The following is a 26,059-nucleotide window of genomic DNA, read 5'->3' as shown; positions in this document are numbered from 1 at the left end:
AAGGAACTTACAACTTTTCCAGAAAGCCCCCACCGCCTTCCATTTTCACAAACCCTTTACCCACGGCTGCTCATGACGGGCCCCTTTCGCCCTGGCCACGGCGCCGCCCACAGCGCGCACATCCCCGCGAGCAGCGGTGGCGCCGCGCCCCGCCCACCCCCCTTTCGACGATGCGCCGCCGACAAAAACAGGGCCACGGTATCACATTTCTCTGTTTTCGCTTGGCCCACGGTGGCTCTAACTCACAAAGGCGGTTCCGGCACGCGCAAAATCCAGGAACAGGATGCGGGAAAACCCCTGCGCCTTTTTTCAAAAACCTGACCTAACGCGAAAAAAACCCGCGCCCCCCCCCCACCTTTTACACGCGCCAACCCAACAAACCCCAGAACAAGCCAGCCGCATCGATCATCGCAAAACAAAAGATAGCCCCAGAACAAAAAGGCCACAGGCGCGCGCTGGCATCAATCCAAAGTCGCGCTGTGCCCGCGCCGCGCCTTTCCGATTTACCCAAACCTTTTCGATAGCCTGAATGTGCAAATGGTAAAAACGAGACCCCCCTTCCTTTTCCGCCCGGTCACAAGCCAATTCGCAGGGGGCACCGGAAGAGTCGGGAAACGATAACCACCGAAAGCCCGCCGCAAACGTCATCATCACTTTGCTTGGTTCTGCCGTTTTGCCCGGGGGTTGACGTGGGGATTCGTGGGTGCGGGGCCCGCGCGTCGTCTGGCAAGCCCTTTTCCACCGCCCCGTTTTTTTGCCACGAAAAAAATGTTTTCGCTGCACGTGCTGTCCCGTGGGAAAAACCGTGCGCAGTTTTTCATTATGTGCGAGCCCCAGACCCCTCCATAAGAATGGCCGCGCGGGGTATAAATCCGGCCCCCCTTTCTTTGGCGCCACGCCCGCCCCCCTTGCGAAAGCATCGCCGCCGCGCGGCCCCATCATGTTTTGCACCCCGGCCGCCCACCCCGCCTCTGCGCCCCGGCAGGGTTTCCCATTTTTGGCATTGGGTGTGGGGGCTCTGTTTTGTTTCGGGGGGTCCCAAAGGCCCGGGGAAGGTTTTGTGGCCACCCCGCGGGGTGGCGCGGTATTTCCCCGCACGCGCCACGCGGGAAACGCGCTTGGTTATCTTTCGCGCGTCGTTCTGGGTCTTGGTGCGGCGGGGAGGTGCGCCCCGCCACCCCGCGGGCCGGCCACCCCCCGCGCCGGGGGAAAAGAAAACGCCCGGGGCCCAGAAGGTTTTTGAAAAACCACGAACCCAGCCAGGGTATGGATTTCCGGCCGGCATGGTCTCGTATCCTCCGGGCTTGCCATTTTTTTTCCGCATGGGGGGAATCGCGGGCGCGGGACCGGGACGGGGAAATGCTTTTTGTGGTGCGGCGCCGTGCGGGCGGGGCGGTCGCGGGGTTTCGGGGGGGGGCGCCAAAAGGCGGCCGCGGCCCCCGCAGGGCGGCCAGAAAACCGCCGGGTTCCCCCGAAGCGCCCGCGGATCCCGCAACCCTATTAATAAAAGCGCCAAGCGCAAAATTTCACAGGCGTGGGAAAACTGCCCCCTTTCCTTTTTGTTCTTCTCACACCACGGGGCCCCTTGCGGCAATATTTTCAGGAGGGGGGAAACGAAAGATATGGTTTTTATATTTTTGCGGGTGTTTCGTTGTCGCCATGCTCTTCAAACGAAGGTTCGGCCCCTTTCTGCTCTTGGGCTGCTGCGACTTAGGTGCGCAGCGGCCGCCCCGGAACGCGGGAAAACCATAGCCCCCATACGGCCACGCCGCTGCCGCCATTCGCGCGGCTGGGGCGTGCGGTGGCGGCGTTGGTGGCGCGCCGGGGGGGTTTGGCGGCGCGCGCGGCCGAAAGATAAAGCCGGGCTTCTCGTTTGGGGGCTGGCTTCGCCTTTTGCAAAAGGCGGAAAGTCGTGGCAGCGTTCTTCCTGGCATTTTCGCGGAGTGGGGGGGGGTGCTGATGGCGCGGGGGGGGGTCTGGATCAGCCAGAAGCCCCTTTTCACCTTGGCGACCCGCCACGCCTCCTGGACCTGGCTAGGGGCGCATGCCCGTTGCGGCGGGGTGCTGGTTGGTGGCCGAGACCGAACTTTTGCTTATGTTCAAAACGTGAAACGTCTCCATGGGCTTGCCTTTGGGGAAGGCTTCCCTTCTGGGCACCCTTTGGCAGCCGCGGGGCCACTCCCCCAGGTTCCGCAATTCAGAAGGCTTCTGGGTGTTGTACGCCGGCGTGTTGGTGATGCCGTTTTGTGGGGCCGGGGGGGCTGGGGATGTGTGGTTTCAGTGGTGCTTGGGTGGGCCGGGGTGTCTGCGGGGGGCTTGGCGGCGGTGTTTGTGGGCACGGGCCTGGAAAATGCGGGTGGTTTGGGAGGGGCTAGCGGAATTTGTGCGAGGGCCAAATCCAGGCACACGATCGCTCACGCGCTTTCTGGCAGTTTTGCTTCCAGCGTTGTGGTTCGGGAGATGGGGTGCTTTTGCTTTGGGGAATGCTTCTCGTTTTGGGCTTGGGTGGCGGAAGGGTGTTGAATAACCTAAGCATCTAAAGAGCTTCGGAAGCAAAGCGCCGTGAGCTGCATTAATTTCTGTGGTCATGTTGGTTGCGCTTTGCGCTGTGGTGGTGGCGAGTTTGGGGCTGGGCCATGTCGGGGCGTTGGGTTTCGATTGGGTTTGTGCTGCGGGGGGGGGCCCGGCGGCTTCGTGCTGCCGATCGGGGTGCGGGGGGGGCAGAAGTATGAAAGGAGCGGTTGGAAGTGATCGTTGTGGTTGGGCAGAACATGTGCAGCCATGGCAGCCCCACGTGGGCAAATAAAACTTGTTGGCGCAACATTGGCGTACAGTTTCACCCAGGAGGTGCACAGGGTCCGTGAATGTGAGTGACACAAAGTGCAAAAGTTGATGACTTCGACGCTGCAAGGAAACTGCGGCAAATGGTTCTAAACTGGAGAAGGTCGGCAACCAAGAGACCCAGCATTAAAAGACGCGTCGGCAAAGAACCGCATTCTGTTCATACGGCTCACTTCTGCCCGGTATTCATGGTGTTTCGTGAGTTTTTTAATATCTCTATTAAAAACCAGATTTTTATTTTTGGATATTAGTTGCGATCACGACTGTCGAGTGGTTGCTAGGAAATTTTTTCCTGCCCCTTTCTCAAAAGGCTGTGGTACCGCAGTGGAGTACCAGCCAAACTAGTAAAAAAGTTCGGAATTTAGAAACAAAGCCTTCTGGCTAACTCATTACTGGAGCATTAGGCATTTAATGTCGTCGAACGTGAGGATTTTTTTTTTGCACTGTCCTTTGTCAGGCTGTTTTACCAACATTCCACTTTCTTTACTGTTGCTCGTCTCCCACTTTTTTTCTTTCAGTAACTACTGCATTCTGTTAAAAAAAGGCAAAGATGTCTCAGCTTCAGAACCAAGTGAAAACTTGTGTCGATGACATCGAGGATGCGTTAGCGTCCTCTAATAGTCTCTCCAGCAACGAGGTCCACGATAGGCTTAGTGCGACATATCAACGATTTCTGCAGCATGTGTGGTGCGAGGTTCCAATGAACAGCGCAGATGGATCGGCCCTCGCAACAGTGTCTTGCATGCCAATATGGGAGCTCTTGAATCAATACACAAGCGCATGCGCGCTCTCTGCAGCACCAGAGAAAGCTATTGCCGTCCAGCTACTGAGCTCAATGTACCCCAAGTCAAAGGACCGCCGATGCGTGTTCCAGCAGCCCAGTTGTTATGGGAGCAACAGCCAGACTGCAGTGCCACTGAGCACACACGTACCACTTCAAATGTTCGTTCTCAATAATTCCAACGCCGAGCAAAACCTCGAATACGCGAAGGCCGCCCAACGCATCTTGAGAATAGCGACAGTTGGAAATTACACAGATGTGAAGGAGTCCGCTGCAGTCGCCTCTGCGGTGCGCACGTTTATCAACAATGTACTCCCAAGGTGCACGCTTATCTCCCACCCCGGAGAGCTCCCAAAACAAACAAGAGGAGAAGTGCACATTCTTTGGGACAGTCCCACATGTGATTGGTCGTCTGGGAGAATTTTTCTCCTCACACTTTGGTGCCTTCTTGTTGCTGCCGAGTACCTGAGCCTTCCGGAAGCTAGAAACCTCTCTTTATTCCTCTGCAGTTCCCGCTGGTCGACACGCCTAGTTGAAGTCGATGGACGTAAGGTAAGCTACAGTGAGCTCCTGTCTCCTCTTCTGGACATTTGCTCATTGTGCCTGTCTGTGAATCCGCGATCTGCTTCAGTCTCTGTGGACACAGTACCGCTCATCGACCCACGTATCATGCTCTTTCTAATGGGTAGTGGTATCACGGAAGAGCAGTGTGAGATCGGTGCAGACTTTGCAACGGAGTACAGTGCGAGACCAGCAACGGAAGGCAAAAGGTCGTTGACACTTCGCCGCGCAGACTGCGTAAAGGAACAGCTAACGGAGAATATCCCAAATGAGATCGGCTTTATGGGCACCAGCTCCTCTTGTCGTGATTTTGACCAACTGGCATATTTGTGCCGAGATTGCCTTTTTGTGCCAACCGCCAAAAATATAGCAAGCGGAATTTCCGCTTCCAGGCGCCGTGATATGCTGTTCAATAGGAAAAGGACGCGAGCTACATCAAGCTCGGATGGGCCTTGCTTTATTCCTGTCAAGTCTGTCGTGACCAACATGCTTGAAAAAACTGACACTGATGCGTTGGTGACACTAGAAAGGCTATGCTGCAAGTGGAGGGAAGATACGGCATGACGTTGTCTACTCTTGTTGACTGTGCAAATATTGTTCATGGTTTTATGTTGTTTTCCGTGTGACACGAAAATAACAACAAAAAAAATAATAAAAAAACAAACAAACAAGCAAATGAACACACACACACACAACAAATGGTACCGATTGTTTTCACTATTTTGCTGCTGAACGCAGCGGAGTGAAGTGGTACGACGCGAATCTTGCAAAAAAAGCACTCTGTACCCCACAGGGGCTGCTAGTGTTTTTTTTCCTGCCTTGTAACGCAAACAACAGCGACATGAGAGCTTTCTCATTTTTTGAGGCTACTTCTACCACTGTGTTTCTTACTTGCTTTGCATTGCACTCATATGCACTTAATTTCATATCTTTGACTCTTCTCATGCACACCTAAATCGGTAAGCTTCCAAAATTGGAAAGGACGTGTTTTGGTGAAAGAACTGTCATAGCTTTTTTTTTCCCCATCGGCTGCTCGATTTTTATCGGCGGTGCTGCTCTTTTTAAATAGTCTATCTATCACTTGCACCAGAACAATAGTGTTGTGGCGTATCAAAAGGCCTGATAAAGGCGGGCAACCAAGGTAAGCCCTTCTGAGAATCTTCAATGCCGCCGAAAGAATTGAATCCGCTGCTTTCACCTGAGCAGAAGAGGGCGGCCACCCAGAGCTACCCCCTGGTTCCAAAAAAATGTGTGGTAACTGGAGGAACAGGATTTGTGGGAACTCGTTTGGTGGAGATGCTGGTGGAACGAGGAGCCGAGAAGGTAGTGTGCTTTGATATAGTTCCAAAAGAAAAGGCTATTGGTGTCTGGGAACACCCGGCTATCGAATACGTTGTTGGGGATATCACATCCTACTCTGATATTTCGGCAGCCATAAAGGGGAGTGACTGCGTTTGGCACCTTGCAGCTGCTGTGGGCCCTTTTCACCCGCACGACTTGTACAGGCGTGTTAATTATGGGGGCACGGTGAACGTGATCCGCGCGTGCAAGGAGCACGGTGTGAAGAAGATGATTTTCAGCTCGTCGCCTTCAACTCGGTTCAACGGTAGTCTCTTCCACCGCCCGAACGTCGACGGTCTCACGGAGGATGAAATGCCGAAGCTGCCGCTTGAGCGTTACATGCAAATGTATGCACAGACAAAGGCGGAGGGCGAAATGGCGATGTGGGAGTCCATCGACGACGACTTCTGGTCTATTGCGGTCGCTCCGCATCAGGTGTATGGCCCACGCGACAACCTGTTTTTGCCCAACATGCTGGAAGCTGCGGGTACAGGCAAACTGCGCGTCTTCGGCAAAGGCGACAACCGCGTCTGCTTCACCCACGTTGACAACTACTGTCATGGCCTCATCATTGCGGAGAAGCAGTTGTACAAGAACTCGCCGTACCTTGGACGGTTTTACATTGTGACCGATGCTGACACGCATCCTGAGCCGGCGGCGTACTGCATTTTCTGGAAGGAGCTCGACAAGGCTATCGTGGGGATGGGGTTTCTGTCCATCATGAAGAAAGTTCACTACCCGTTCTGGTTCCTCTACATTGCAGGGCTTTTCGCAGAACTGGCGGGGTGGGTGATGGGGACAACGTTCAAGCTCAACGTTTTCAACGTCTTTGTTCTCACGATGAATCGCTGGTTTCGGGTCGACGCGGCCAAGCACGATCTCGGGTTTCAGCCCATCATTCCTTTTGGGGATGGGTGGAACGATACGATCGAATGGTTCAAGGTGAATTGGTTGCCTAAGTTCAACAAGGAGGATCGCTCCTCTATAGCTGGCATTTCTTCGGGATCGCAGCAGAAGATCAACATCCAGGCCCGGAAGGATAAGTAACAAACGGAAAAAGCAACAACAAAAAAACGTTGATACAGCGCACCTTTCCGACTCCTATCTATTTTTGCCTGTATGTGCGTGCGTGTGCGCACCACAAGCTCCCGTTTTATTGGAAAGCTCCGGCTCACTACCAACGAACAGAATGAAGAATAATCACTGGCGTGCGATCGGGTCTGTAGATTTTCTGAAATCTGACTTCTTTGTGGTGTGCTTTGGAGAGCCCACTACACGGAGGGTGGAGAGCCTGAAGGTGGTGACCATATACTGCGCGCCGCGCCAGAGGAGATGGGGAGCAAAGAAAAAAAAGAACAGTGCAGGATGCTTTTCTGTTTTGAAGCAGGGCCGCTGCGCGCTGCAGCTCTTTGACCTTAGGGCTGTGACATCGACCCGCAGACGAAAGTACGTATCATGCGATCTCTTTGTGCTACTGTCCACACTGCTCACTGGCAAGCGCTCGTGGTCGTCGACTGTAGCGTCGTGCCATCGGGTGTTCGCGTGACAGAGCCATCATACCCAGCCAGTAGGACGGCTGAGTCGACCTCTTTGACTCACTCACGCTCGCTCGATATTTTTCCTCCCTTCGGCTTCTCTGCTTTTTTTTTGCTTCGTGTAGCGTTCCCTTAGCGTCTTTGCTGATTTCATAATCGAACGTTGTTCACAACGGTCTGTAGGCCTTGGCCCCCCTCCCCCCTTTTCGCCCATCAAAAACATAAAGCAACTCTCCTGAGGCTAGCCCGGACTGCAAGACGCAGGGCAGGTGGGAATAATGGCTGGACTTTTTCCGTGGGTGCCGACGTCGAATCTAGGTTACTCTTTATCGCGTAGGTTGGTGAACAAATGGTGCCCGCAACTCCGCAGTTCGTATCCGCTTCCTATGCTGGACGGACCGCTCCCCACCGAGAAGCCTGAGGGTCTTGAGATACATGGCGAGACCCAGAAACCGGACCCGTTCCGCTACATGGAAGACTTGTTCGACCGGAACACTCAAGACTATACAAAAAAGGAGATGCAGCACTTCTCCCTGATTAGCAGCAAGTTTGACTTTCGACATTCGAAGGGTCGTTTGTGGGCGGAGCTTGATGCCAAGGTGGTGGTGAGCAACCGTGAGGGCGGGTACGACAAGGGCGAGGAACGCATCGGTGACTACGTGTACTTTACCCGTGTCGTACCCGGGAACGACTCGAATGCGATAGGGTTTTACCGGAAGCGATTTGGGGAAGTGGATCTCCTGGCAGAGGAACTCATCAACCCTCTCTCCCTCCAGCAGCACTTCGGCTACAAGGACTGTTCCATTGGTGTCTGCCGCGTCTCAGAAGACGCCCGCTACCTCGCATACACCCTTTCGGTGGAGGGTGGCGACAGGTACTTGTGCCACATTCGCAGTGTTGACAACGCCAGTCTGTTTCACGTGATTCGCGGGACGAACATCGTGAGCATCGAGTTTGGCTCCGGCAACCAGTTTTTCTACACCGAGTCGAACGAGTTGAACCGGCCTCACCGCGTCATGATGCAGGAAATACGACCCGGGATATTAGAGCCACCGGTGGAGATTTACCGTGACGACGACGAGCAGTTTTTCGTCGATGTGCGAAAGACGAAGGATAACAAGTACGTCACGATAACCTCGGACTCGAAGGTGAACGGCAACGCGCTAGTCGTGCCCGCGTCCTTTCCTCTTATTCCGACCCCTCTCAAGTCCTTCTTCAAGGAGGGCAAGCCGGTCGAGATTGCAGGGAAGTCAGGGTGGAACTGGCTGGATCACTACAACGGCAACTTTGTCATGGTGACATCCGACAAGGGACCGAACTACCGTGTGGTGTACATTCGCGACGAGGTGGCGCTGGCGTATGGGAAGGAGGCGGAGTGGAAAGAGCTTGTGCCGCACCGCGACAACGTGCAAATCGATGACGTTGACCTCTTCCACGGTCGCATAATCCTTCACGAGTCGCACGTCGCCTTCGAGCGCATTCAGCACATCCGCGTCATCAAGTGCGACGGCGGCCTCGACACCGCTGCGCAGACGCCACGGAGCGAGGACGTGGTGCTGCACTTTCCCCCGCTGAGCACAGTGACTCCAGGCCTGAACAAGAACTTTAGACAGAAGGCAATGAGCTTCATCTACAGCAGCCTGATTCAGCCGCCGCGCGACTGCGTCTTCAACTTCGACTCGGACATCACATCTAGCCAGGCGAGGCTGTGCGCGTCTGAGGCGCTGTTCACACAACGCCAGTCAGAGCACTTCACGCCGTGGGATTACATGTGGCCCTACAGCATCTACCGCGATGTCTGCGTCTCGGAAGACGGGACGGAGATCCCAATCACGATATGCCAGCGCCGTGACGCATTCATTCAGGAAGCGACGGACTTTGAGGCGCAGCCCAACACGCCCAAGCCCTGCCTCATCTACGTGTACGGCTCCTACGGCGAAGTTCCGTCGATGCACTTCCAACTGGCCCCGTACATGTGGATGCTGCGGCGACGTTGGACCGTTGCCTTCGCGCACGTCCGCGGCGGCGGCGAGTTGCCCAACTGGGCACAGCTGGGGAAGGGAGAGAACAAAATCAAATCTATCCAGGACTTCATCGCGTGCTGCGAGCACATGGTGGACATGGGTTACACAAAGCCGGAGCTGATGGTGGCTGCGGGGGCCAGCGCCGGCTGTGTACCGATTGCGGCAGCGATGAACATGCGCGGGTGTGGGCTGTTCGGCAATGTACTGATGCGGGCGCCGTTCCTGGACATCATTAACACCATGATAGATCCCGACCTCCCGCTTTCACTCGCCGAGCGCGAGGACTGGGGTGACCCGCTCAACAACAAGAGAGACCTGGACCTGCTGAAGCAGTACGACCCATACTACAACGTGAACGACCGTGTGACGTACCCTGGAATGATGATATCAGTGTGCCTCGATGACGACCGTGTTCCGCCTTGGAACGCGCTCAAGTACGTGGCAAAGCTGCGGCAGCAGCGCACCCGCAAGGACGTGGACCCGGTCGCTCGCCCGCTGGTGCTGCGCATGCGGGCAAGCGGCGGCCACTACTTCTGGGGCGAGACAGAGAACATCTGCGAGGAGCTTGCGTTTCTGTGTTCACAGTTGGACCTCGAGGGTCCTGGCAAGACGCTTAACGACATGGATGTCATGACCCACATGCACAACCTTACCGCCACCGGTGCCATGGATCACGACGACCAGCAAAAGGTGTTCCTGAAATGGGATAACTGGGAGAGGGAGCGTATCGACTACCATGTGAAGCTGAACTCCTTCAATTGGGAGCCGAACTTCCGCAAGGTGAAGGCTCAGAAGGAGCCGTTCTTCTGGGTGCCGACGGACTCGGAGCTTGACCAGAAGAAAGTGGACGAACTTTTTCGCGCAAAGGAACGCGACGCCCGAGAGAGCGTTCGCTCTGGGGCGAAGCCAGGGAGCTTTGGCAAGGCAACCGGTCGCAACCTCTATCAAGAGGAGCAGCGCGGGAAGCCGTAGCTCCAACGATGGCATGTGCAAAGCCCCTCCGTGGCGGTGGTATGTGAGCGCAGGATGGAGTCGACTCCGCATGCTTTATGATGATTCTGATGTGTACAAGCGTTGTGCTCCACCGCAGCTCTCACAGAAAAAAAAACAACGAAGAAATTATAGTGTATACTCGCATGTCGTGTTTCAAACCCCCGTCGCCGAAGCCGACGCGCACCCGTCCGTAAAGCCTCCATGACCGCAGTGTGGGAGAACACAGAGACGGGCACGAACGGCGGAAGGGAGTGGGGGTGGTGGCACATATCGAAGGTACTTGTGCCGCCGCCATGGCCGCCATGCGAGGTCACACCTCTTTTCCTTTCTCGACTTCTTACACAAGACCTTGTGTGCAATGCCTTCATGGTACGGGGCAAACAAAGGGGGCGCGTCCATCTGCGCACATGGGGGGCCAGAGGCGGTGCTGCACACCTACACAGAGGCACACTAAAGTATGCTTACTACGGCTCTCTCCCTCCTGCCCTTTCTTTCCTTTCTTGCCTCGCACAGAATTGGCTCAGCACATGTGCGCGCGCGCCACGGCGCGCCATCCTCACGCTACATAGCGACAGTCACAAGGATAGACACACACGCACACACATAAAGAGCGTGCCGGGATCCGAGAGGGGACTCGTGGGCACGCATTGGTTCACCTCAACTAGAAGCGAGTCAAACGACGAGTAGTGCGAGAAACGTGCACTGGCGCTATCATCATGCCGTCATGGCCGATACTCGTTACCATCCACAACCTCGTGAATGTGCCGCTGTCCGCTTGTGAGAACGGCCTGCGGTCGTTCGTCGTGGAGGCGCACATGGTGCTTCGCGTGTCCGCTTACTCTGCTCCAGTGGCCACGGCGACATTCACCACGGACGACGTGGTGTCAACCACTCCCAACCTATTTGAAGTGCGTTTCGACGATGTCGCTCCGTGCACTTACGACGGAGACGGGGGCGGACCAAAGGTGTGGCGATGCGCGGTGCCGGAGCTCGAGGTGGTGGTGGTGGTGAGAGAAATAATCCGCAGGATCAGAGGCTCCTCCTCTCCTTATTGTCCAGGCCGTCGCCCAGACGGAGATCTCGATGGTACGCGCGTCGTCGGCACCTCAGCTCCACTGCCGCTCAACGCGAAGGACATTGTGGAAGTGCACAAGCTCACCACCCGGATCGTGGGGACGGAAATGGGCCAGGTGGGGCTTTCTTTCACTGTAGACCCAGGCGACAAGGCGGGGTACCGCCACCGCCTGGAGAGCTTCTTGCGCACGCACAACCCGCAAGGACTGCGGCTTGTGCCCAACGTGGTGGAGGTCGTCTCGGAGCTGGACACATTCACAAAGCTATATCGGCGCTACTCGATTCAAAACTACGAGGAGCGGCTGGCAAGTTTCTTTGACGTATACGGGCCTCAGTACAAGAGCGAAATCCCATCGCTACTGGGGCAGTGGGAAGGCCGAGAAGAGGAGCTGATGCGCAACTTGGTGCTCGACAATGGCCCAGAGGTGACCACGATCGATCAGCACCAGCGGCTGACCGCGTACCTGGCTGCTTATCAGCTTGATCAAAACTCCTCCGGCGTACAAGAGATATTCGCCGCACATGCGGGCGAGAAGGGGGCGAGCATATCGGGAGGACTGTTTTCTGCTCTCGTGAAGCGCTACGGCCCGGAGCCCGATCCGCGCACGTACCTGTTCGCCACGCCTCGGTACACCCCCGCATCACCATCACCCCCGCGGACCAAGGAAGTCCCGATGGGAGCCGGCAGCCACGGCCACTCCCTCTCTTCTTTGGATCGCGGCTCCCCCTCGCTCGCGAGAAGTAGCGCAGGTGCGAGTGCTGCCGCCGCCGCTGCTGCTCCACAGCGCTGTCCGCCGATGCCTTCCTCGGAGCGTCCGTATGTCTCTGTACCCATGTTCCCCACACCGATTCCAAATCGTGAGGCACCGCTGGAGACGGCGCGCTCGCTTGATCGATCGCCCAGCTTTGCCGTTGATGGCGGTGGTGTACGTGGCGGCGAACACAAGGCTACTGTGGCGCGTGATCAGCATGAGACGAAGCCCGTCATCACACCACAGGACCAAGTGATTGTGTCGGGCACGACCATCGGTGCGAGCCGGCGAGACGTCGCCGCATTGCGGGACGCTTTGTGGCGCAAGATGTGTTCGATGATGCAGGCCCGGGGGCAGCACCCCAAGCCGTGGCGGGAGCACCTTCTTTTTTTTTTAGACCAAGATGAGTTTGCAGCGGCGGTGCGCGCCCTGCATGTGTTCAGTGAAGCACCGGACGGAGGGGAGGCCCAGGTGCTGGTAGAGGAGTGGTTGCACCGCCTGGATCACGCTTTTCGCACAGAAGCACTGGGCTCAGGCGATGCGTACTACAGGGCTGCCGTGCAGGAGGCAGTGCGGCTCACCGGACTCCAGCCTCTGCATCTCCAGGTGATGAGTGTCAACTCTCTCTTTCATAAGGAGCAGTACGCCGGATTTATGGCGTACGTGGAAGGGCAGGCGAAGCGGACGAAGACGGAGCGCCTGGTACTGGTTGGAGGCTGGAAGAGTCTCATGGACGTCGCACGTTTTGGCCTTCGCGCCGCGGCGGACCCCGCGGGCCGCTACGGAGATGTTCTTGCATCCTCCTCGGCCACGGCCCACGACGCAAGTGCGGCAACAGGCGACGGCCCGTTTATCTTCTTACGTGAGCCTTTCCGGCACTCCACAGAAAAGCATTCCTGTGCCCTTCTCGTCTGCGAGGTCGCGGTGGGTGAGATGTACTCGTGCCTTACCACCGTGCACGCACCGCGGAAGTCGGCCGCCGACTTCCTCGCCAAGTACGACAGCTGCGCCTACGTTGACGAAGTCAACGGACCAGCCGTAGCTGTCTACTCTCGCCAGCAAGTGTTACCGCGACTTCTTCTGCAGTGTGTCGTCGACCCGCAGCTGCAGCCGTGCCCCGCGCACCCCGATAGGGCGGTTGAGTACTACGTGATGGAAAGCCACGCATTCGCGTGCAGCCGCTGTGTAGTGATGGGGGCCTACAAGGGCAAGGAGGTGGCACCCATCGAGGAAGCCGCGGTGATGGCGCGGACGGGCCTGGCAGAGGTCGAGCGGACGGTCAACGCGCTGAAAGAGAGCATGCTCGCCTACGCCAACCAGCTCCAAAATGAAGAGAGGAGCCTGCCCACCGCGCCTCGACGCGTAGAGGCGGAGCGCGAGATCGACCGGCTGCAGAAGGAGACGGAGGAGTGCGTTCGCAGGATTCGCAGACAGGTGCAGCTGGAGGATGAGGCGCAGCTCTCCCGCATCAATGCCGAGCGCACCGAGGTGCAGGCGACCCTGGAAGCTGTGGACGGGCTTGGTGAGAGACTGGCATGTGCCATGCAGCAGCGTACGCCAGTTGCGGCTGTGAATGCCCTGCAGCACATCCAGCAGGAGAGACAGGTGGAGCAGCTCATGGCAAGGGCCCGGGAGCGGGTACCGTCGGCTCCATTGGAGCTGGTTCTGCCCTTGGATGGGGCTCCGCCGGCGTTGCCGCCTCGTTCTTCGTCCACCTCCAAAATGCGCTCAAAAGGCTCGCCAGTGGTGGTGGGATTGAATGAGAGTCGCTTGCCGGAGGCCTCGGCTGACGACGAGCATGAATCCCGCGTGCCAAGATCCGCAGCGCCACACGCGTCGCGTGCCCCGCCCACGCGTCATACAAAGCATGTTTCACCCCCGCCAAGCAGCTTGTACGCGCAGTATCTTGCGATTGCCGGCTCAGATGGAAAGAGGGCTGCTCCAGAAGGATCGTCTCGGATCGAGCAACCGCTTCTGGATCGCAGCACAGGGGGTTTTCCCAGCGGGCCTCGTCCCGTCCCCGTCCCTGCCAGCGATGACAGCGACGGAGGGGGTGAGATGAGCTCCCTCTCTGCGAAGGAGGCGCTCACGCGTGGATGGGCGCTACTAAGGCGCGGGGATGTCGCCGCAGCGCATCGTGCGTGGACGGCGGTCTGCCGCGCTCACGGCACCAATGACGTGATGGGCACAAAGGCTCACGCGTACATTGCGGAGGCGATCGAGAAGAACTATGCGGCAGCTGCGCAGTGGTATGCCCGCTCGCTGCAGTTAGACCCACAGGACCGCATGACCGCGTACAACTACGGCGTGCTTCTGGAGGCGCTGCTCGACAAGCCGCAGGAGGCTCTGCGACTGTACGACCGGGCCGCTGCACTGGGCGACGCAGTGGCAGGTGCCCGGGCCCGGGAGTTGCGGTCTAGGCTTGACGCTTCTACTTCACAGCAGTAGTAGCAGCAGACGACCCCCCCTCCCCACATCACCCGCTCGCGTTCGGCAGCGGCGAGAGGGGATCGGGGACCGAGGAGGCAGGCGCATATGGGTGCACAACGGCTGACCGTTCACACCATCTACGTTATGTCTGGAGAGAGGCCGCAGAGCAGCGGGAAGAAGCTTATGGATAGGCATCCGCAACCCAACTGCTCCCCATTTCTCCTCAAACTCCCGCGTCCTTTCCAGGAGGGGAGGACGCATTCATGTACCGCTACAACTAACAAAACCATCGTCTTTCTCGTTTGCCGTCCCGGTGGCCGACGGTGTGCGCCCGCCTTTCCCTGGATGTGCCTGCGACCCCACCGCTCTTCCGTGCTGCCCCACCTCCTCTCTTTCCTCCCCCCTCTCCACCTGTCCTTCATCACTGCCGCACCCACATCCGCCGGTAGCGGGATGGATGCTCACAAGCAGGCACGGATAGCCCCTCCCTCTCCACGCCTACACCCATACTTTGCCCACTGGAAGCACGAACAGTGAAGTGACGCCCCCTCCCTCCCTCCCTCCTTCTCCTTTGTGTTCTTTCGAATCCATCTACCCCGTCATCCTCTTTCCGCGGCCACGCGTGCGCACATTCGAGGGCGGTGTGAGGCGCGTGTGTGGTGTGTGTGTGTGTATGGGCACACGGCTCACCTCCCGCGTACAGGACAGAGGACAAGGGCAAAAAAGGAAGTGGATAAGGACCGCCTCACGGTTGGGGGGAGGAGGGTGAGGGGTGTAGAGACGTGCGCATCTCTCGGCTGCCTCTCTCCATCCCGTCCTCCCGTCACTCCTTTCTCTTCCGCCCTCCCCTCCCCTCTCCCTCTCTCTCTGTGAGTTGGCACTCTGCCCAACTTGGCTCTCTCTTCTCGTCCTTCGCTTCTTGTTCAACCCTTCCTTACACCCTCCTCCCTCCCCCAACAGAGACGCGTGCATGTGTGCATCCGTGTGTGCGTGTGTGACTAGACGCCTCTTGCGTGTAGACACAGCCGCTCCCGCCTAGATAGTAATCACACAGCCACATGGGCAGTCACACGCAGGCCCTTTATCGACCGCGACAACCTCGTCTTTGGTTGGCACCTTTGCCTGTGCCCAGAGCCGCCGCCACTGGTGTACCTATCCCCAGTCCTATTCTCTCTCGTCTTCTTTCCTTGCTCAAAGGTTGCCTATCCCCTTCTCTCTGGCTGTGTCACGCGCGCGTGTGCGTGTGCGCCGCTCGCGTGTCTGCACGTCTCCGTGAATCCATTACGTCTCTCCGCTTGTTGGCTCCGTTTCTTCCACTTCTACAGTGCTGTGGGACAGCAACATTGACATGCCATGCCCGCCAGTTGGCGTATGCGCATCGCTGCATATCACGCATCGACTAACGAGGCGGATGCGGACGAGTTGTACGCGTCCACGATTTTGACTGATCATTACAGCAGTGACGATGAGAGAGCGCCGGACCTTGAGGTGGAGGCCAGCCCCCCTCAGCACGACGGCTCGACTGATGTGGAGGGGGTGAGAAGGGGCGGGGACGCTTCGTACTTTAGTGACTACGCAGAGGGAGAAGCGAGGCGCGATGAACAGGCAGCTCTGCCACCTCCACCGCCACTTGGCAGTGGGGCCGAGAAAGAGGACGATGCGTGCAGTCGAAAACTGCTTCCGCACCTCTGTAGCGATGACAACGGCGCGCACCTGGTGACGGACGTTGTTGCGGAGGGTGATGCAGACGAGTTCTGCGACGTCGAGTATGAGTCTATCATGGCGAACCATAGAAAAGATTCCTTCTCGGGGCCTGTGCTAACACGGGACCCTGCTGGGCATTCGCCCAAGATGATAGGGCCCTCCTCACCCTTGAAGAATGGGGGAGGACGCAGGAACAGCTGGCTCGACCCGCTGCGTGCCCTGTCCACACCGTACTCCAAGGATGCAGCTGGGATTCACCCCAAGAACCCACAGCTGCCGGAGGACGTGTCCATTCGGCGCCAAGTGCTACCATACACCCCTGCTCGCACGTCCGAGAGTCGCTTCGAGCGGCGGACCGACACACTGCCCTACCACGGAGGACCTTCTTCGGTCATGGTGCGCGAGGGCACAGCGGCACCGTCGTCGCCACCAGTGTCAGAGCTGAATGGTGCCGCTTCCTGCACGGCCAATCAAGACGCACGTGGGTACCGACGAACGAACTACGCCTCGTCTTCTCGCGCGTCCACTCTGGCCACTATCGACGCAGTGCACGTGCTGGCACTCACAGATGTGCTGACGAACGGCAACCACAAAGGCTGCGATGGAGGAAAGGGGGCCTCTGCGACTACACCGACAACACCCCCACGCGTGGCTCCGCGCGGTCGTGACGCTCGCGTCTCGTTTTCGCCCGATGACACCAGTGCTGCCGCCAACTCGCCGCCCCCACGCCCTCTTACCGTGGCGGCGACGCCGCCCGAAGCGCAGCAGACACGTGACACCGATACTCGCATGCGCACGATGCTCCCAGCCCCCCAGACCACCGCGCTGATGGGTCCACAACCACGTGTGGTGCGAGACCGTCCGCCGCGCGGGGTGCCACTGATTCTTCAGTGCACAGGCCACTTCCCGACCCCAACGCGGACCATTCTCGTCGACGACACAGTGATGGATGACGACGATGGCGATGGGGAGGATACCGTGACAGCTGGTCTCCACACCGGCGTTTACAAGGAGACGGGTGACAGATCCGACCTCTCTTACTCCTCGTCCGTCTCAGTGGAGGGGGCGGTGTTGCTGAAAGGTGGAGGACGAGACGGTCGTGGTGGTCGTGACGCCTCGAACTGTTCACCTACGCCGGCCCCTGGGATCCTCCACGGCCGCACCCGCGCAGTCGCTCGCTCTGGTAGCCCACTGGTCTCATTGACAGACCCACAGTTCATTGGGGGCGACCCAGCTACAGTGGCCGACCAGCAGCCAGACCCGGAGCCGCACCACCACGACCGCGTTGCCTCGCCTTCTTTGTCACCTCCCAAGACGTGGGAGGAGGAGGCGGAGGCGGAGGAGGTAGACGCGGCTCCGAACTTGATCGACTTCAGCGTGCAAACCGAGGAGCTGGAGCCCAGCCGGCAGGATGAGTCCCTCATCTTGTGCGGGTACTCTGTAGAGTCGATTCGTACCAGCCGTGGGGCAAGTGGACCGCCTGAGGTCCGCCATCGTCACCGAGTGCCGCCATGTCAGGCCTTCGTCAACTCCAGCGCGACTGGTGCCGCTGGGTCAGTTGCAGCCTTCTCAAGGAAGGGGAGAGAACAGTGTGCGGCCTCGCAGGATGTGGAGCAACTGCAGATGGAGGGGGAAGGCGCGGAAGAGGGTTGGGACTGGCCGCGGGGAGAGGCTTCATGGTCGCCACAGCCCAGCCGTCTCGAGGGTGACGCGGTTCAGACGGTGCCGCGGGAATGGTTGCCTCGGACGTACACTGACCAGCCATCACGCGAGACATATCCTGGTGGTGGCTTTGATGACGACCTCCCACAAACCTCATCTTCGGGTCTGCAGGACGTGGGGTACCTGATCGAATCTGTCGAGGAGGCGCCGGCACCTGGCCGCGGCTTCCATCCTCCACCGCGGATCACCGATGTGCCTTGCGAAGGAGCCAGGGTGCGCGGGGGTCGGGACTCCACGCCGTCCTTTCGTAAATCACATCATGTCAACGATTCCGTTGCGTGTGTTCAAGCCACTCCGTTGTCGTCGAGCTCCGCCACTCGGCTTGATGAGCACAGCTCACTCACGGTACAGCGAGAGCGGAGGAAAGCTCTGCACACGCTGCTCGCGCGACAGATGCGCTTCCCAAACAGCAGCAGGTGCACTACCATGGCACACGAGTACACCGATGCGCGAGAGAGCCTGCGCTCCACCCGGGTCATCGCGCCGGCAGCGGACTACGTGGCGACGCAGGAGCAGCTGCGGGGGCAGCGACTTGCAGCTGAGGAAGAGCGAGCACGGCTGAGTCTGGTGCTGGACGTGTGCGAGGCAGTGCGGCCGCATGCGCGGGACTTGCTTCTCATGTTCCTCCTCCTCGTGGAGGAGTCGAACATGCGGCGTCGTCATAGCCGACGGGGGCAGGTGCAACGTCGCAGCAACACGACATCGGACCACAGCACTGCCTACAATTCGGGCCTTGACTCGACGGTGTGGGAGGAGAGCCGAGTCACGTACGGCACGTGCGCCGAGGCGGTGAACTGCGTGCTGGAGAGACATGGTGTTACTAGGGTCCGTGCCACCCGAGAGTTGTGCCGCCGTGTGGTTGCCTGGAGTCAACACCACCACAACGGCCACAGCCTGCCCACTCAGGGTGCGTCGCTGCTGGACTCGCTGCGTGGTACGGCGGATGACGCCTCTGTGGAGTACGCCACATTTGTTTCCTCCGTGATGGAGTTTGCGGAGCAGTACCCCGGGCTAGCGCGTGCAGGGCGCCAGTGCGGATGATTCGCCACGGCTCTGTTCCGTGTGCTCGCACGGCAAATTTTTTTTTTCGTTGTTTGCTTCTGTGGTGCTTCGTCTCCCCCCTTTTTCTCTGTGCGTGTGCGTCGGTGCCGCAGAGTGATTATCGAGGTGCTGTCGCCACCTCAAGACACACACGCACACGTGCTCAACACCTTCTCTTTCTCGTGCACGTGCGAGGCGAGCTCAGCAAGTGCGGCAAGGAGCACCTCTCCCATATGTGCACTGCCGCGTTTTGAGACCGAATCGACGGCGGAAGAACAGCAAGTTTGGCGACACGATACACGTGTCACTCCGGACGTAATTCCGAGGACGACGCGCGTCTGGTGGAAGACGCGGATACCCTTCCCCCTCTTTTTTCGGTGTTTGTGGACTTATACACACGCCCTCTGCTCTTCCCACGTATGGGTGGATCTCTCCTTCTGCCATTGGGTTTGCGCGGGCACAGAGGGGGGTGGTGTGGGGGGTGAGGGCTGAGTGGGTAGAGGTAGCTCTGAGGAGAGACATTCTCTGCACTCGGGTCGTCCCCTCCCCCCTCTCCCCCCGTTCCCCGCGCATCAAGCTCCTCCTCTGCCTCTTCAATCTGCCCACCGCTGTCACTCCACGCAATTCGTTCCTCGTCTCTCTGCCTCTCAACCTTCCTTCACCTACCTGATCTCCGGTGCTCCTCACTCTCGGTCCTTCTTCGCTTTTTCGGGGTTCTGCTCCCCTTTCTTATTGTCCCGATCGCTGATCCCTTCCCACTCGCCACACACCAGTTTGTGTATCTCTGTACATTCCACTCACCCACCGACACCGATTCCCACGCACGCGGCATCCTCCCTCCCCCTCGCCGCCCTTTTCTCTTTCCTGAGCTCAGCAAGCCTGCAGGCATGGCAGCCAACTACCGAGAGGACCGCGAGAAGGACAATGAGTTTAACAGCCGCCTTCGCGTAAACCTCTCTGCGATCGATGACATCGACAATGTGAATCAGGCTCACGACAAACCCGGCGAGGGTGTCGGGGAGGACGGCGACTACGTCCACCCCGATGCACGTGCGCTGTTCGCAAAGATGTCGTGCCTGGAGCGCGTCCCGATCTTTGGCAAGAGTTGCCAGGGCTACGGCCCTCGATGCACCTTGTCTCTGGGCTTCGTGTACTTCCTGAATAAGGGTGTCGGGTTCAGCCTGATCAACTACGCGTGCTTCTCTATGTTCACTTCCCGCTTCGGGGTGTCGGGGGTGCGTTACCAGCGCCTGGCCAGCATTGCCAAGCTGGGCTTCTCCATCAAGGCCTTTGCCGCCATGATGTCCGACTCGGTGGCGATTTTCGCCTACACGAAGCGCTGGTACTGCACGGCGGCCTGCATCGTTGGGGCCGGCCTCACTGTAGGGTACGGCTCTCTCCCGGAGAAGGAGTCCAGTGCTGACATCGCGGCCGGGTTCATCTTTCTCACGAGCTTCTGCGTCGCGAACGTGGATATTCTCTCCGAGGGTCACTACAGCCGCCTCATGCGCCGTCGCCCCGCGTCGGGGCCCTCCCTCATCAGCTGGATCTGGTGGTTTATCCTGTTAGCGAACATCGTCGGTGCCGTTATCCAGGGTCCGCTTTCGGACAAGAAGATACCGCAAGTGGGCCTGTTCATTGCCGCTGGGACGCAGCTTCTCAGCGCTGTCTTCTTTATATGGAACTGGTATGGCGAGGGGACGAACCGCGAGGAGCAGATGGCAGATACCCTGACACTGAAGAGAGAACTGAAACGCGCGCTGCGGGAGCACCAGCTGGCGTCGTCGCTCCGGGCCACGGAGAGCGGCAAGGAGGAGGACGGCAAGGCGGACTCCGGACTCGAGAAGCCCGTGTCGGCGGAGGCGGCTGCTTGCTACTACGCTGAGGGGGATCTGAACAGCGACTTCGCGCTTGACACGGTGCACGACGGCGGGGAAACGGCCGAGGACGAGGTCCCCGCGCTGAACATTGTGAGCTGCTGCGGCGGCATCATCGAGATCAACAGAGGCGTCTGCATGCGAAACTGGCGCATCTTTGTGTACAGCTTACTGATGGCGTGCTCGGTGATCACCATGATGTGCGTCACCGTCCTGGGCACGCGCTGGCAACTGCTGTACTCCTGCATTGCAGTGGTGTTGGCGTGTGGGGTTTGCGCCTTCTGGGCCCTGCCGTTTCTCATCGCCAAGGTGAGCATATACTTCTTCAGCTACGCCTTCCTGTACCTGCAGCTGCCCGGCGCCCTGGACAGCTTCTACATGGCGTCGAAGGAGTGCTACCCGGAGGGCCCGCACTTCTCATACGTCTTCTACAACACGATCAGCGCCGTTATTGGCAACCTGGCTGGTATCGTGGCTGTCGCTGCGTTCCCTTACCTTTTCTCGAAGCACAGCCTCCGCTTCACGCTCATGTTCACGTACTTCATCCAGGTGCTCGCCTCCGCTTTCGACATCATCATGGTGAAGCGCTGGAACCTATACATTGGTATCCCGGACCACGCCATGTACCTCTTCGGCGACGCCATTGTATACGAGGTGAGCTACTACCTCGCCTGGATGCCAACGGTGATATTGCTCTCCCGCATCTGCCCACGCGGCTCCGAGAGCATGGTGTACGCGTTGGTCGCCGGCTTCGGGAACCTGGGCGCCTCCATGTCGAACACGGTGGGGTCCCTGCTGATGGAGTTTAAGTGGCCCATTACGACGAAGGGCACGTGCGACTTTTCGAATGTGCCGATGCTGCTCTTGGTAGGTCACGTCCTGCTGCCGATGCTGATTGTGCCGCTGAGCTTTGTGTTGGTGCCGGCCGCGCGCATCTGCGACGACATCGACGTCAACGGCAACACCATCAATCAAAAGGCGCAGTCGCTTCACCGCAAGCAGCGCCGCGAGGCCGGGGAGCCAATCAACAAGTTGTCTCCATAAAGGGTCAGTGTGCGAGTGCGACTGAAAGAGTGAGCGGCCGCTTGCAGATGCCCCTCCCTCTCTTTCTCCCTCTCCCCCCTCAAACAGCAGCATTGGTGAGAAGACGTGAGGGTGGCTACGGTGGCAGTGAATGCGTGGGTGGGCGACAGGCCTGGTAGAGGACGTGGCTTGCGCAAGAAGTGAAGGTCCCGACGGCGACGACGGTCTGTTTCCACCCCCGCCTTCTTTTTTGTTTTTCTCCTCCCTCACAGCCGACGCCATCGTCGACGGCCCGTAAAAAGACCACTGTCTGCCCGTCTGCCTGTGCCTCTGTGCCTCTGTCTATCGGGGCAGCCGCACACAGACACACACACACACACACATACCTTCCTCCTCCTCTTCCCTCTTGGCGATGGGCGTCAGCGCACGGAGGCTTCAATTTTTTTTTCGTTTTCAGGATACTCCCTTCCCTCCCCTCCCACTCCCCTTGCACTCACCACGCCCTCGCAGGCGAAGTCGCGTGCCTCCGGACGTCTTTTCATGCTCATGTGGCCGCTAAAGGGGGAACTCGCGAACGTGGTCGTCGTCACGGCCGTGCGCCAGCGACAAGAGTCGAATGGTCACAGGAAAGCCAGCCCGGCTCTATGGAGGAGCAATGGCAGCCGCGGTCGCAGCAGGCCGGGTGGATTAGGTGTACCGAATCGAGCCTCTGCCGCAACATGTGGCTTTTCGTCATCCGTACGGTGGCGACCCCCTCCTTCGAACTGTTGTCCGCACAGCGACCGCAGCGTCCCCTGGGTTCCCTTTTGAAAGCAACAAGAGGACGGGGAAGGGGAGGAGGGAGGCCACTGTGCCTCACGAGGCAAGAGGGAAGCCCGCATGAGGATGATAGAGGGGCGTGTGTATGCACCATGGTTGAGCGCGTTACATACACCTACACACGCTCACTCACTCACTCACTCTCGAAAAACCCACTAAGCAGGAGGTGACCAGCAGCAACACCGCAGCAGCTGCAGCGATCACCGTTATCACCACCGCCCCTGCACCTTCCCTTCCCCCCCCCTCTTCCTCCTTTGTTTATTTTTCGCCCCTTTTCTTGTTCAGTTTCTAGTACTGTCTCTCTCCCCTCTCTCTGTGCGGTTTCTTCCGGCGGTGACAGGGGTTTGTTTGCTTACTTTTCAACGCCCTTTTTTTTATCGTTTCTTTCCATCCCATCAATACCCCTCCCACCCCACCCCCCACCAGGTCCACGCAAGCGCACGCATGCACCGGCCACCTCTCCGTTTCGTTGCCTGTTTGCTGGACGGAACGACGGATGGCTGACTTGTGCACTCCTTCGCACCCGTCCACCTGCCCACCCGCTGCCCTGAACGAAGGGCGCGTCTCTTTTCCCCCTCAACGCGCCATTCCACCACGAGCAGGTCGATAGGTGTGCACACACCCACACACACACACACAACTGCAGCTCAATTTTGTGGCACTGCGGCTACGTCCCTCTCATCGTGGGATGAGCCGTCCGCCGTTGCATCGGACCATGTGTCTAACGTGCTCTTCTCGTCCCTTCTTCGCATACGTGCTGTTTGATGGGCGCCAGATGGAGACCTGGCTGCACTGCACGTGCTGATCCAGGCGGACCACCTCGAGGGTCCTGCTCGAGGGCAGAAAGCGGTGGCAGGCGTCGTGCGGGTGGTAGGGTGGTGGTGTAGGTGCATGCCAAATGAGGCTCAGGGAGAATGTTGGTCAGCCTCGGGTCAGGGCCCCCTGAGGCACTGCACCCTGCCTGTGTGCCATGCTTCGACCTGGCTCGCTTAAAGCCGCGGCATTCCACAGTATGGTGGGGACGTCTCTTCGCATGGGAGTCTGGGGAAGGGGTGGCTGGCTGTCTCCATTTCTCGCTTCCGTCGATATCGACAGGAGGGTGGTGGTGGTGGCGTGTCTGGATGTCTTGCCCTCACGTGTTTCGACAGGTGTGGGACGCTGCCATGGGGTTGTGGCGGCATGGGGTACTCTACCTTCTCCATCCGCACGTCTTTGACAGGCGTGGGCTTGCCGATCTTTGCGGAATCAGCGACACGATCCCGTCGTGAGCTGGTACCCATGCCATCATGACCGCACGTCTCTTTTGGCACACCGCCAGTCCAGACCTGTCCCGCGGACACCAGTGGCGCCCCCCTCCCCCCTCTCCCCACACAGAGAGAGCAGATACGCGACCCTGATTTCAGGGGGGTGCGGCGGCCGCGGGATCAGGCGAGGGGAGTGCGTGTGTTGTACACGTCGAACAAAAAAAATTCGCCTCCCTCTCGCACTCTTCTGCTCCTTTCTTATATCCATGTCTCTGCGTGTGTGTGTCGGGCAGTTAACACACGCCAAACGTGTTGACTGCCTGACGAGGGTCGACACACAGACACACACACACGCAGAGACATGGATATATACATGGATATATGTATGGGGAAAGGGTAGTCGCATCTACATCAATACGGGTGCCTCCTCCCCTCTCACCCCGTTATCCCATCTTCTCGCTTTACGCTTTCTGTGCTTGTCTTCCTGCGGAACACTGTCGTCAACGGTCTACCACTTCTATTGTCTAGGCGCTGTGTGCCCCCTGCGCCTGTCTACCCGCTTCATCTGCCCGTGTGCGTCTCTCTCTCTGTGTGTGTGTGCCTCTCCTCTGCTGCACCTGATGTTTTTTTTTTGGTTTGCTTCCTCCCCCTTGCCCGGCCCCTGCCCACGCGCGCACCTGCAAGGGGGAAGGCAGACGAAGGGTGGCCAACGAGAGAGTGAGAGAGACACAGACCACCCACACCCACGAGTCCAGGAGTCTACCGGGATAAACTTCAAGGGAAAACGAGAAACACAGCACTCCCTCCTCAGCTCAGTGCTGGACGAGGTGCACGTGCTTGTGGGACTCAAGTCCATCTCGGTCTCTTTTCTGGATACGTGCTTGCCACCAACACCAGCGCTGTTCGACCCCTTTTTTCATGGCTTTCCCCTCTTCTGCATGCTCTCTCCCTTCCGCATTGTCTGAGCGAGCTGCCGATGTTCTTCGCCGGTGAAGGGGTGTATGCTGCCATGGCTTCTATGAGTCGACCAGACCGCTGTTGATCTGCCGCCACGATTCTCTCTCCTCCTTTTCCTCTGGGTCATTCTTTTTCGCGACCCCCCTAACCCCCCCCACACACACAACCGCACCCAGGCACATATAACCACACACGTGTCCACGTCATCCTTTGCCAGGTTTTGTGCTAGCCTACCGCGCCTCCCGATGGTGCTTCACATCTACCACGCCGCCGTGGGGGAGAAGGAGTTTCAGTTTTCCACCAACATCAACAAGCTCACGCAGGAGACGTACGAGGTCGACGTGAGCAAAGCCATCGAGGAGGTCAGCTCCACCATTCTCGAGCAGCTGACGGGTGAGGATGCGCTCTGCTGCGCGTGCAGGGCAGCGCCTGCGACACGACTGATTCACCACACGATGGTCTTTGGCGAGACCTTTCCACCGCGTGTGGAGGACCTGCCGCAGCCGGTGTGCAACTCCGCCAACTGCGAGGCAGTGGCCAAGTCACGGTACTTGATGGACATGGAGGATGCCGTCACAGCACAGGGGATGCCGAGCCCCAACGGGTGCTTCCATTGTCACAAGGGGGCGCAGGGCGCAGCGACAACGACAGCACCGCTTCAGCGCTGCAGTCGGTGCAAGGTGGCTAAGTACTGCAGTGTCGAGTGCCAGAAGGCGGACTGGAAGGTGCACAAGCAGGTGTGCAGCCCCGGGTAGGTGAAGAATGACGGAGAGGGAGAGGGGAGGACAGAAGAGGTCGACGTGCGCAGTGTCGACCGTCACACACACACACAAACACAGACTCACACCTCTGGTGACCCCCTTCAGGTCTTTTTTGCCGCTTCTTTCGACGCCGCGGCGCTGCTGCTGCTGCTAACTGTCCCGCCCCACTGCATCTCCCCCCCCCCCCAGCTCACGCTCCTCGTACAGAGGGTCTGCTGTCTCCATGTGTGCGTACGTGTGTGTGCCACACACAGGTACACCCGTGCTGTTTCGCCCAGCTGCACATGAGAATGCACGTGCATGGCCTCGATAAGGGCAGATGGAGGGGGTTGGGCGGCGATGACGGACAGACGTGGTGAGGGGGGATGGGAGGATGGGGAGGGGAGGGACAGTCACATGAATAGCGTTCTGCTTCCTCCCCCTCCCTCTCCCTCTCCAGCCCTTGTTCATCATCATCACTCCACAGCTCATCTATCGCTGCGGTATACGTCTTGTACATCGCGGCGTAAGGCGCCTATGTGTGTGTGTGCAGCATAATGACAAGAAGACGGACCGAACAGTCGTTTGACGTCGCGCACC

General features: G+C 58.6%; 7 protein-coding genes across 7 annotated transcripts; all 7 read left to right on the top strand.

Moving 5' to 3' along the window:
• Positions 1 to 3,391: 3,391 nt before the first annotated feature.
• Positions 3,392 to 4,747, top strand: LMXM_06_0360 (conserved hypothetical protein; the record flags this gene model as incomplete). The annotated part of the gene is made up of 1 exon (XM_003871999.1): positions 3,392 to 4,747. One exon carries the CDS (start codon positions 3,392 to 3,394, stop codon positions 4,745 to 4,747), a length of 1,356 nt encoding a protein of 451 aa, XP_003872048.1.
• Positions 4,748 to 5,479: 732 nt separating this feature from the next.
• Positions 5,480 to 6,571, top strand: LMXM_06_0350 (NAD(p)-dependent steroid dehydrogenase-like protein; the record flags this gene model as incomplete). The annotated part of the gene is made up of 1 exon (XM_003871998.1): positions 5,480 to 6,571. One exon carries the CDS (start codon positions 5,480 to 5,482, stop codon positions 6,569 to 6,571), a length of 1,092 nt encoding a protein of 363 aa, XP_003872047.1.
• Positions 6,572 to 7,337: 766 nt separating this feature from the next.
• On the top strand, positions 7,338 to 10,055 carry LMXM_06_0340 (oligopeptidase B-like protein; the record flags this gene model as incomplete). Its single annotated transcript, XM_003871997.1, has 1 exon — positions 7,338 to 10,055. One exon carries the CDS (start codon positions 7,338 to 7,340, stop codon positions 10,053 to 10,055), a length of 2,718 nt encoding a protein of 905 aa, XP_003872046.1.
• A 737-nt stretch (positions 10,056 to 10,792) lies between these two features.
• Positions 10,793 to 14,350, top strand: LMXM_06_0330 (conserved hypothetical protein; the record flags this gene model as incomplete). Its single annotated transcript, XM_003871996.1, has 1 exon — positions 10,793 to 14,350. The coding sequence occupies one exon, from the start codon at positions 10,793 to 10,795 to the stop codon at positions 14,348 to 14,350; it is 3,558 nt and encodes a 1,185-aa protein (XP_003872045.1).
• A 1,335-nt stretch (positions 14,351 to 15,685) lies between these two features.
• LMXM_06_0320 (conserved hypothetical protein) lies at positions 15,686 to 18,799 on the top strand (the record flags this gene model as incomplete). Its single annotated transcript, XM_003871995.1, has 1 exon — positions 15,686 to 18,799. The coding sequence occupies one exon, from the start codon at positions 15,686 to 15,688 to the stop codon at positions 18,797 to 18,799; it is 3,114 nt and encodes a 1,037-aa protein (XP_003872044.1).
• Positions 18,800 to 19,686: 887 nt separating this feature from the next.
• LMXM_06_0310 (putative pteridine transporter) lies at positions 19,687 to 21,720 on the top strand (the record flags this gene model as incomplete). Its single annotated transcript, XM_003871994.1, has 1 exon — positions 19,687 to 21,720. One exon carries the CDS (start codon positions 19,687 to 19,689, stop codon positions 21,718 to 21,720), a length of 2,034 nt encoding a protein of 677 aa, XP_003872043.1.
• A 3,244-nt stretch (positions 21,721 to 24,964) lies between these two features.
• On the top strand, positions 24,965 to 25,474 carry LMXM_06_0300 (MYND finger domain-like protein; the record flags this gene model as incomplete). Its single annotated transcript, XM_003871993.1, has 1 exon — positions 24,965 to 25,474. One exon carries the CDS (start codon positions 24,965 to 24,967, stop codon positions 25,472 to 25,474), a length of 510 nt encoding a protein of 169 aa, XP_003872042.1.
• Positions 25,475 to 26,059: the final 585 nt, after the last annotated feature.

Source organism: Leishmania mexicana, chromosome 6 (genome assembly GCF_000234665.1).
Source record: "Leishmania mexicana MHOM/GT/2001/U1103 complete genome, chromosome 6".
NCBI lineage: Eukaryota > Euglenozoa > Kinetoplastea > Trypanosomatida > Trypanosomatidae > Leishmania > Leishmania mexicana.
The sequence above is the reverse complement of the archived record's forward strand: the minus strand, read 5'-3'. Positions and strand labels throughout refer to the sequence as shown.